Source organism: Schistosoma mansoni, chromosome 3 (genome assembly GCF_000237925.1).
Source record: "Schistosoma mansoni strain Puerto Rico chromosome 3, complete genome".
NCBI lineage: Eukaryota > Metazoa > Platyhelminthes > Trematoda > Strigeidida > Schistosomatidae > Schistosoma > Schistosoma mansoni.
In genome coordinates, this window is record NC_031497.1 from 21,477,854 (window position 1) to 21,490,422 (window position 12,569).

Consider the following 12,569-nt stretch of genomic DNA (forward strand, 5'->3'; position numbering starts at 1 on the left):
ATACGTTTGGTTTTAATGCAACATAAAAATGAAGAATTATGAAGGTTGTTGGATATCCAAAGAGAAAAGTATTTATAATTCCACTTCTTATCATGTACTTTTAGGGAGTATTAATGGAAATGAAAGGCTTTTTGGGATTGTATGCATATTGGAAGGAGGAGTACGCGGGTGGATAGAAGACTCATTGACAAATTAGGGAATCTGATGTAGAATTTATTGTTTCATGAGGTTGTGAAGAGGTGGTAGGAAAAGGTGTCTGTAAAAAAGCATAATTAATGTGGAAAAAGGTTATCTTAACGTTCTGAATAAAAAAGGTTATATAGAAACAGTATTCTGAAATCAAACAATTATTTTTAGACACCGGGTTAAATAGTGTATTAGGTAAAATATATAAATTACAAATCGTTTAATGTACAGTGTACCTTGAGGGAAGAGACAGTTTCTTTAGCAGATGTATAGAAACATGAAACTAAAGGTTAACTCACTGCTTAATTCTTAAGTCAATTTATGGAATGCAAAATGCAGTATAACTACTTAGTCAAGTAACACCATATTGATTTTGAACTTTACATAATGTTATGACTTAACTATCATTTGAAATCTAGCTTTGAATATAGGATTTGTGATTACTAAAACTAATCAATAAAGATGACATTATCAATTTTTTTTGTTTGTACTCTAAGGAACCGAAACCCAGCATATTAGAATGATTAAAGTCCACAAAAATGACTTCTCCAATGAACTTCTGATAACTTTGATTTTGTGTGATTTTTAGCAACGTTTCTCAGAACGCCTACAACAAACTGATGTGGAACATGAACGGTACGAATAAAAAACGTAAGGGGGTTAGAGTTATCTAATTGTCAGTGCGAATGAAGCATTGCTACACCAAGGTTAGATCAGTAAATAAATCCAAGACCTGTTATCTTAGATCTCATTTGGTTCGTCCATAAATTATAGTCTTGTCAATAATTGTCATGTAAAGTATAGCCTTCGCCTTCGGTAAAAGAGATTATTTGTGTAAGGAGACTATAAGAATATACTGACTGTTTTAAAGCCATATGTATCAATTTATTTTATTATATTGACCTAGAGCAGTTAAAAGTAAAATGATAGTTTGATAAGAATTTGACAAAACTATGAAGCTAGTAAACAGCGGATTAGTAAACTGGGGTCTCTAAAAAGTTGAAAAAATGGGCATTTGGAAACCCCTGACCAAGTAAGTGGAAATCAAACTCAAAATTCCGAGGACTACTAATAATAGTATCTTGTCAATAACTGATAATTACAGTTATTTCGTACTTTTGTATGCTTTTGGCTAGTAGTTTCATCAGGATTGGTTAACTTTGAAGAAAATATTGCCTCTTCATCACTGAACCGGGACTGTATAGATTGGTGAACATGACTTTGGTTGAAATGTGAATCAGAATTATTCTGTTCTGGAGTTTCTCCATCCAAGACATGGCTTGTTGCTTTGGTAGAGTTTGGAGTCAATGGGTTTAAAATAGATGTACCAACATTAGTTGTTGGTGGAACACTGGTTATCGATGGCGTTCCTCCAACTAGAGTATTAGAATTCAATGTACTATGAGCCACAAAATTCGGATGCGCAGTACCAGACAGCAAAGCCGTTTGTAGTTGATCACATAAACGTTTGAACCGACGCGTTGGACCTATAAATTATCGATAGTAGAAGGAGAGTAAGAAAGACAGTAGTTAGACTCATATGAAATTGTATATATATATATATGTATATATATATATATGCAAGTGTTTACACAATAATATGACAATATGAGTTAGTTATTAACGCCTGTATCGATAGCTCGGTAAACATACAGATACTCGATAGTTGGCGAAATAAATATCGTACGCTATTTTGGTCACTGTTGTCTTCCAATATAAAAACATCTATTCACTAAATGAAATATCAACTAGAACAAAGTGACTTTGCTTAAAGTCTTTAATTCTTGACCAATGCGAGTTATTTTCTTCTACAATTAGTTTCGCATATACAATGTGTCAACTGAAGAGTCCTTATTTTGACGAGGGGAATAATTAATATTCATTTTTCGCAAAGGCTAACTTTACCTAGACAACCATTGGTTATCGGAGAGCGTTAGATACTTTGTTTCGTTCATGTATGAGACGCCTATAAATCTGCATGTGATCAAGTCCAAGACTCAAGATATTTTGTTTACCATCATTCGTTGAAATAGTCAGGGAGTATACTTCTTAGTATTCAGTGATTGTCCAGCTAAAATCAGTCACTGATGTAAACTATACTCGAATCTAACAACCTCTTCAAACCCTCTTTGCTACTTGCTCAGTCATTCATAAGAAATGTAGAACCTGACACATGTGTGCGTCGGTTCAAGTTGCTGCTCCAGAACAGACGAGTGAAATGAAAGAATGAAAACTAATAACAGAGTTGTAGAAGTAGTAACGATATCAGTGGTATTCGAAAAGATGAAACATAAACGGTATGACTCGATGAAATTGAATAAACTCTCAAAATAAAAAGTATAGAATCATTTTAGAATTCAAAATCTAAAATAAGACAAAGAGTTAGTGCACCTGCTTCATTGTGAACGATTCTGAGTTATGTTACAGAACATCTCCAACGATTGGTTAAGATAATCATGTGGCCTTCAACTAGGTAGTATAAACCTACCTATACGGCTTAGTCTAGTAAGCAATGACTATATCGACCAACTCCACCTACTGGTTTAACTGTCTCCAAACTCTTCCGCACCGGCAAACATCGAACTAGGTGACGGGTGAGAATATGTAATACAACCACCACCTCAGTCAATAAAGATTCACAATCTCATTAACCGTTTTATCATTACTACCCAGAACGATGTGTTTCGCTTCAAAATTACTTAATTAGTAATCCCATCACTTTCCATACTAACGCGTACTTAGATGATAAGATACAAAGTTAATACAAACATTAATCAATCTAATCAGTAAAATTAACCCTATATTTAAAACCTTTTATTGATGTTTTGATACTCTTCGAATAATAATGAAAAACCTAGAAATAGATATGCTCATATGTCTATTATCCATATGCATGTTGATAATGTGTTGGACAACATTAATCCTTAAATAATTTGTATGAACTTGTTGAATTTAGTTACGTTTCCATTGGCACTTCAAAAAAACATTTTACCCTAAAGTATTAGACAGAAATAAAAAATATTCCTATTTTTTACCTGATAACAGTTGAAAATTGACTGCATATACTTCTCTTTCAGATGAAATGGAATTTATATTATTCTGGTGTCCAGAACCTGTACTAATTCCACCTGTTGCACGTACCATATCCACTTGAAGTTTGACAGGTCGAGCAAGTAAACTTGATCCACTGCCTGCACGACGATATTCAGCTCGAAAACTTGTTGGTGAAATTACTGTATGAACAACACCAGGTGTAGCTAGAAAAACCTTTATAAAATATAAATACAATCATAATGAAGTAGAAGCAGTAAAGTTAGTTATTTGTTGTTAATTAGAATAACATAATCTATAATACATTATATAGGAATAATATATATTTGTAAAATCTCAGTGAATGAATTTCGATAATTTTGATGTTTGATTATGATTCCTTGAAAAAGCTTGGACCAGATTGCCAGGCGAAACGTTGGATTTACTACAAATTCATTCGCTGAGATTTTACAAATATATATTATTCCTATTTAATGTCTTACATCAACTCGGCGCTCAAATACTGTGAAACTATTCGCTCTAATTTAGACGAGAGTTCTTATATAATCTATAATAACTCGAAGAAATAAGTTTTAAGTTCTTAGCTAGTATTATTATCATTATTCTAATATAAACGATAAATTCAATGGGGCAAAATAGACTTAAACGAATCAAATGATTTGGAATTTTCTAAGGATAATTAAAAATCAACATTTCGATACCTTAAAAAATCCATCATGACTTATCTATGTCAATGTCTAAACCAACAAAAGGGAGTAAAGTAGTTGAGGGCATGTGAATACGCCATTTATCTTGGAAGCTTCATCAACCCTTTTGCATTGATGTCTGATAAAATCTCAAAAAGTATTCAGAAAGCTCGCTTAGGTTGTACCAACTTATTCCACCCGTGAAGTAAAATAAATGCCCATCCGACAATTAAATGGCTATTATACTGAGCAGTAGTTCACTCTATTTTACCTTATGGCTAAGGAATGTGGTCTTTAAAAGTAGGGGATATTCGTAAGTGAATACTACTAGTAATATTATTACTACTACTTTTGTATTGGTCTGGATGATGTCACAAGTCAGGAACAAAGTGTAGACAGTATGAAACATACTCATCAATACAAAATATACTCTTCATAGCTAATACAGTTCAGATCAGAACACATTTCGTGATTTAATTGTAACATAAGTGTAGAAAAAGACATAAATTATTCCAGGGTTTAATTTTTCTAAACTTAAAATTAAGAAATATACGCAATGAAATAAATACAAAACATAACTATGATGAGCTCAGTAAAATAAATGGTATTTTTTTAATGATAGTACAGTTGGTAATCAGTAAAATCACTGGTAACATAGATACTATCAGTGATAGCAGTAAAGACGTGAGGTCTCAAGAATAAAAAAATATTCACTAACTATTATTTATTTGATAGAAGCTGGTGAATAATCTAGGATATCTTACGTTAAAATGAAATACTTTTAGGATAATCTTCAACAGATTTATCAGGTAGGTAAATAACTTTTGTATTTATAAGTTTACACAAACCTAGTTGAAGAGAAAGTCAACAGTAAAAAGCTAAAGTAAAACACATTAATACTATTACCAAGTTGAAAAAATATATCTAACAACATCATACAACTTAAAATTAACTACTTATTTTGTAAAGACTCATGTATACGTTGAATACAACTAAATTCCCTATGTCATCAAGTCTGATAACGAGTAATTTGTGGCAACTAACTAGATTTTTTTTCGGTTCATTTCATGAGTCAATTTATTAGCTTCTCTAACTTAATAGTTTTACAGGAAGAAATGTCACATGACAATAGTTTCATGATTATCAATGCATGTATATACTAAGAAAGAGAGAGGGAGAGAGAAAATAGGATCGGAGAAGCGGGGCAATATAGGCATATACTAAATTATTTTTGTTTCAAGGAATTTATCGTAAATAGAGGGAAAACTACAACATTTGTCATTAAAACATATGATAATACATTTAAAAAATTAAGCAATATTTCTTACTTGTACAAGTTCTGCTTTAAGTCTGTTTAAAGCACGGCCCTTAACCATAACAACATGATTTGTTTCCTCTGGTGGAGCATTTACACCTCCTGGGGTACTGCTATTGTTTAATGTCGTTGCGGTGGTAGTACTAGTGACAGAATTTGTTGATATAAATGGTTTAGGTCCACGTCTTTCAATTACTTTATTATTTGAGAACGGGTCTGAAGAAGGATGTAACTGATTTGCATTGAACTGAATATCTGTCGTAGCGCTAAGATGATGCGATTGTTGGTGTGTCTGATGATAATGAAGGTGATGATTATGAGGATGATAGTGGTATTGGTGAGTTTTTGATACACCATCTGAAACACATGAATACGATGGTGATGAAGGTTGAGAAGTTGAAGACTGTGAATCTGTGTTGATATTATTACTAGTAGTGGTAGCATTATTTTCTTCATATACTATATTGAAATTTTTCCAATTCTCTACTAACTCATTACTGGATGTGACATAATCCGATAATCTCGCTGAATTTCCATCCTGTTCGAGAGGAAATTCATTTTGTTCATGTTCATCTTTACTTTGACCACATTCTTCTTTACATTTAGATTGAATAGAAATTGCTAGTGCTGCGGAATCTTGTGCTGCTGCGGCTGCATTCACTGCATGTTGACTGCCTTTAGTGATTACATGACCAGAGGCAGCTGTTAAGAAACCGTTGAACCATGATTTATGAGTTAATCTATGATCGAAAAAAGAAAGTAAATACCAAAGAAAAATGAACACATATTACACTTTGAATTCTATATTAACGGTGCTAATTATTCTTCTTCAAATTACATACATGATCCATGGTTAATAGGAAATATGAATTGGAGCAAAGCATATTATTCTCATTTAACTCTATAGTTATAGTTATAATTTAATGCTCTAAAGGTGATAGATAAATGTAACGCAAATAAATCTTTTAAAACTACAGTAAATGAGTTTATTATTATTATTAGTAGTAGTAAAATGAAATTAAAAAATTGTTAATATTGAAATGACTAATGTGTAGTGTTAACTAGAATTAGTTGATATGTCAATTGAAATAGTGAATTTTACTATTTTATAGCTTAGTTAAAAAAACCCATCGTTTCTAATGTGCCTTTTTCTGATCAAATAAATTTACATGATAGTTTTGTTGCATTTGTACTATGATTAAAATCTGTTCAATTGAATAGAGAAGTTGAAAAATGGGATAGGATATGTGTCCGTGAATTTTGTAGCGCATCCATCAATGATCAACATAAATCGAATATTTAGTGGGTTTTTTTGTTCACTTGGTAAGTGAATGCTTTTTATGAGTATAATTTTCATTAATGATTTCATTTCAAGTTTTAACTTTCATTTTATCGGGGTTTTTTTTCACTCGGCAAGTTGGGATGCGATACAGTAGCGTATTCACTGAAGGCATATGTAGCAGCATTAGATAGTCGAAATTGAACTCCTCAAGGAAAACTCTTCCATTATATACAGCAATGATACACTAAATGGACGGTAAAACGCTGAAAAAGTACTAGATAATGCACTATCTTAAGTACGCGAAATTGGTGGTCATCCTTATAGTCACAAACACTCAGAGAAAAAAGCTATTAGCTAAGAAAAACAGAAAAACTTGGCCTACACAAACGAAGTTTCAACTCTTAAATCAACGAAGAGCGTATTATTTGTGTACTCATTGAGATTATGTAAACGATAAAACAACCAGCAAATTGATTCATCAAAGTTGATGATTTTTTTCGCTTAGCGATTACACTGTTGATTACACTAAATGTTTATGCAAACAATTTCTGATTAGTTGATTTGTAATATTATAGGTTTAGAAGTATACAAGACGTTTCCTAGTTTTACCTAATAAATATGTGAGCCGTTTTTTTTTAACCAATATAAGCACACATAAAATAAAACAAAATATGAAACCAGAATTTTTAAAATACAGTAAGAATTAAAGGATTTTAAGTCGTTCAGATTAGGTAAATGACAATGTCTATTAATTTCACAATAAAACTGAATTATATATCATTGTGTTGTGCTAACGAGATATGGCAACTTGGACCGATGCATATGTGTGCCTAGTCCTACGTTGTAGCTGACTGATATATATAAAGTCAACTGTTTTTCAATGTATATTTTGTACTTACATTTTAGATAGCTCTGTACAACATGATTATATAATTATTATTTAAGTAATATACAACAATCATTGTTTAACTAAATTTTCATTTCAATTTTCTTCATAAAATGTGAAAACGACGTTTATTAAACAGTTAATTAATCTTATATAGTTAAGATCATGAGTCAATTGAGGCTAGACCACCATGGAAAACCTGGAAGCACTGCTTGACGGCCGTTTCGTCCTATTATGGGACTACTCAGTGGTGCGCATCCACGATCCCGCCTGGTAGGTCTTGGGTTCGAATCTCTCGAGGTGGGATCGTGGATGCGCACCGCTGAGGAGTCCCACAATAGTACGAAACGGCCATCCAGTGCTTTCAGGTTTTCCATGGTGGTCTAGCTTCAATTGACTCATGATCTTAACTATATTAAATTACTAAAAATCTCCACAAAACCCATTTAAGTTAATTAATCACCTAAACTAGCGGTAGAACAAAAAATTCTCCTATTGAGGTTACTTCTTTTCGATCTCTTGCAACATTATATGTATTATTCATGCGAAATTGTGTAAAATGTTGTTTGGTTCACTATATTGTGTACTATGATTCCAGTAATTTGAATAAAAAACCTTAATACTGATCACTAGGAGACCTTCATTTTCTGTTCTGAAATTTAATTTCTTTTAAAAAACGTTAAGAAAAGTCTTTTCATCGTGTTAAAATCGATTTGTTGAACAATCAGTTTTTCATGCTATCCAATCAACTTACATATGCTTCGTTCGTTCAATTTTTTGATATGGTTAAGATTAATAAATGACAAAATATCATATAACTTAGGTGTTAGATATGTTATGAACTTACAAAGGGGATGGTTCTAAGCCAGATGATCGTCCGGAGTTTCTCCACTGACTTTGTGTAAAAGAATTTGGACTACTCGGAGGCGTTTCACTCAGTTGATCAGTCGTATGAATAAGGGAGGATTTCTTCCGATGAAATCGTGGTGATCCTAAAAAGGACATTTTTAAATTATTTAATTTTACACGCCATGGTTGATGAGTTGTTCCTGATGTAGGACTTGTTGGTGGAGCATTAGATAATATTGTATGAGATAATATTGGACTATTTGTAGTAGAAGCTGATGATGATGATGTTAATGCAGGACTTCCACAAGTTATATTATCTACAGTTTTCAAACCGTCTAAACGGGGTTTTCTAATCTCAGATTTTAAACGTGGATTTTCTAGAGTTGAATATTTAATAGTTTGTCCGTTTATATCTGGTTGTAGATTTGCTGTCCCATTAGTAGTATGTGTTTTTTCACGAGATATATTATTAACATTGAGATTGTTATTAGGTGAAGACGTTGAGCCTGATTTCTGACCAGATATAGGTGACTGAGCTGGAGATTGTCGTGATTGTACATCTTTAGAATTTTGATGCATTACAGTCTGTTTCGATTGGGATTTTAGAGGAGGAGATGATGAATGAGCTAATGAGTTACATTTCTTTCGAATTGATTGAACACCGCCACCTATTGGAGATGAAGGAGCTGTACTTGGTGAATTAGACGAGTGTATATAATCTAATAATGGGGAATTCAAATCTTTCTCATGTTCTTTGTGAATTGTTTTCACTGAATTTATACTGTTTTGAGCGTCGTTTATAGACTGTGTCTGCTAATCAATGGGAAAAAATACATCAAATTAATATTTAATGATAATAATAATAATAGTGAAATATTTCTACGTACATCATCAGTACAAAGTGAAAGCGATTAAATGAAGTGTACTACAATTGAAATCTGTGTGTAATGGGGTTTCAGACAAACGTATAAATAAGCAACTACTAAGTATTGTGATGAAGATTAAAACAAAAAATCGGAAATATTTGATTCGTGATATTTGTTCGTATGGTTTATCCTGCCTGAGACTGATCGGCTGAATGGATCTGAATTCCATTAAATGACTTTTTTTCGTTAAACGTGCAAACTACACAATCGTAATTTTACATTTTACAATACTATCTGCAAAGTTCTTGAGTGATGAGGCAATCATTTTCAGGATACTAGGTATTAAGCTAAAGAGATTTCTAGTTACTGTTTCTTATTTAATCAAAGGAATTATTTTAAGTCAATAGACAAAATCTGCAACATACATTAAGAAACATAACCAGTAAACAACTAAATTAATGAAGGGTATTATTTACTTTATTTCAACATATCAAAAATTTAGGAGAGATTATGTAAATGAAAAAGTGAGTGTAATATTTAAGATTTCGTTTGAATACTTTAATATTCGTATTAAATCTGAAAATAAATAATACAAATTATTTCACTGCATTATGTGATAGTTATATGAATTTAAGTGAGATAATATACCTAAGGCTGTACTCATTTCAATACTAAATGCGATGTGTTATATCTTTTGAAATTTACTCAGAAAGTACACATCACATTATTAGGTGATTTTGTCTGCAAGTTAATTATTGTTTTAATTTCAATCATAACTAATGGTTATATAAATTTATTTCAATTAATTTTCTACCTGTATTAGACTCTGTATATTTTTAATGAATCGGTGTCTGATTAACATTGTTCAGGGAGAACAGAGATAAAGTCACTTAATAGGTTGTTTATTGATTAGACAATGAAAGGAATATGGAATGATTACCTTCTGAAAAGATTTTCTATACGTTTCTATAAGTAATGAATGATGTATTGTCAAATTATTGTCAAAGATATGGTGAAAGGTATCACACTTAAATCGTTAAAAGAATTTATGTTGAGATGATTTAATACAATAAACATTATCGTCCTAGTAACAGTTATTGTCATTTATTTTAAAATATTAAAGATTCCCATTATGAAAATTAGAATAACACACATATAAACAAACAATATTGTTTTCAATTAAATTCATATCAGAATTTAGTCTGATATGAATATGGAAATATTTAAAACAGTTAAGGCAATTTAAAAGTTAATAATCAAAATTAAATAGATTGTATAACTACATATAATAGGTAAAAAGTACAAACTGATATTAAGTAGGCAGGTGTATTAGTGTAAAACACGACAATAGGTAGGAGGAATGCATTTATTGTAAGAAGCTAAAAAGTAAACATATAATACATTATATATATTATTATACATTATATATATATTATTATTCAATCTTCCACCTGCATTTCCCGGTGTGTTCTGCCATCTAAACGGTATTCTCGTCTGGTTTCCAAGTGTTTCACTAACGCCATGCTTCAATGTACTGAAGCTCTTCACTCCGTCTGACTATTATGGCAACTTGGACGTCATGTTACGCCACACACACTACGTACAAGCAATCTTGTGAGTAGTATCAACTACGCTAGTAGTAGTGTTGAGAATAATAAAATAATTCAAGTTCTAGTCAGTAGTTCAACATAGAAAGTAGGTTGAACTTAGATACATATACTTTAAAATAAAAATCACAAAACTTTATTAAAATTAAGTAGAAAGTGTGTAGATGATTAGACAATAGTGAATATAAACGAAAAGAGGCGAAAAATGAAAGACTAACACGAGATGTGAAGAAAAACAATAAAGTTGGTTATTAAATATATATTCGGCTAAGGAATAGACATGGGTGTCACAAATTTCTTCTGAATACATGAAGAGGTGTTAGAGTTTCCGATACCTATAGCTTATACTATACATATGAGACGGAATCGAACCCCATTAAGAGATTAAGAAGGTACATGATAGATCACTTGAAATAATTTAGTTTTATCTACTATATGACCACTGTCAACCAGGTGTGCCAAGATACAGTTCTATCTTGTGTATTTAATAAGAAACGATGGTTTTAACATATATCATTGATAGTAAAGTTTTGATGAGAAACCATGTGTAGAAGTATCATGCTACCATGGATTTGTTTGTATCGAAAAAGTGTACTAAACTTTTAATAATAGGTAAGTGAATATGTTTATGTGCTTGGAAGGCTTTCTATGTGGGGTTTTAAAGGAACGAGAGAGATATCTGGATTATTTTCCCTAATTAAAGCAAAAAAATTAATTGAATTAACTGAATTCTTACGAATTTCAAAGTAAAAAGAAGCTTCTCCAAAAAGTATGGATAGTGAGAGAAAAATATCCCAAAAAATTGTAAAACTGACAAATGAAAACATACAAACCAACAAACTTTTAATTGAACAAAATAATTTTTGTCACATTTTGTTTTTTTATTTCTCGATCTTAATCGCTTTCTTTCTTATTATTCAGTAGTTTTACATATATATATACCAATTGTGCGGTTGTGTACATGCACGCATATTTGTTCAGTTATATAATTGCTGAATAGAATGAAGTCGTTAGCCGCTAGATCAAAACAAATAAAGATAATCTATGATTCTTCTAGATTAGAAATTATTAGTTTACACTTTTTAACATCATTGTTACAGTTAGGTTTTCATATATGAATCAGTAATATGAAGATATGAAGAAGAAAAGCAGATAAACAAAGAACTGGACATAGTAGTAAGGCATATATATATATGGCTGTCTAGTTAATGATCTGAATAAGATACAAGAAATCGATACGATAATCAACAGTTCAGCCAACCAACTAAATAACTATATTTCTACAAATAATTGATCTCCACATGCGGATGTATATTTTTCAACTAGGTACACATATATAAGGAGGTAGAAATAAATAAATAAAGTGGAAAGACATAACATTTGTGCATTTATGCGTAAATTTATTTCTTTCTTTCGGTCTATAGATGGGTTGACGGTGTTGAAGTAAACTGAATGGATTAAAACATATTGGTTTGTACTCTATTTGAAATAATAATAATAATAATAATAATAATAATAATAGAAGTAGCGATAATGAGCAGTTATCGTAACAATTTTACCAATCTTTAAAATGAAAAGTTAATTCAATCTACGTTCTTGGTGTACTCAATAGATAATATCTAGTACAGGTTTTTTAACACAAGGATGATGATGTGCTGCAAATGTGTATTGATCAAATTTACGGAGGAACATCAATCCATTAGGATAGAATTGACAAGAAAAATAGTGGAGTCAAAATCATTGTAGTAATAATGGTAGTAAGAGAAATTGAACATCAAGAATATGATTCAACAAGAAGGAATTGGTTAAGAGTAGAAGATACTCGTAGGTTACTAGTATTT

At 31.2% G+C, this 12,569-nt stretch overlaps 1 protein-coding gene across 2 annotated transcripts in view; it reads right to left on the minus strand.

Annotated features, from left to right (window-relative positions):
• Nucleotides 1-1,066: 1,066 nt before the first annotated feature.
• Nucleotides 1,067-12,569, minus strand: part of Smp_134910.1 (serine/threonine kinase) — a gene marked incomplete at both ends in the record, with an annotated part of 87,501 nt that continues 75,998 nt past the window's right edge. The window contains 6 exons of one of the 2 annotated variants that reach the window (XM_018799628.1): nt 1,067-1,177; nt 1,303-1,673; nt 3,222-3,453; nt 5,252-5,504; nt 5,730-5,978; nt 8,254-9,065. In XM_018799628.1, coding sequence (XP_018651398.1) covers nt 1,067-1,177; nt 1,303-1,673; nt 3,222-3,453; nt 5,252-5,504; nt 5,730-5,978; nt 8,254-9,065 — 2,028 coding nt within the window. Of the gene's footprint in view, nt 1,178-1,302; nt 1,674-3,221; nt 3,454-5,251; nt 5,505-5,729; nt 5,979-8,253; nt 9,069-12,569 lie in introns of both variants that reach the window. The other variant, XM_018799629.1, reaches the window with a different exon arrangement.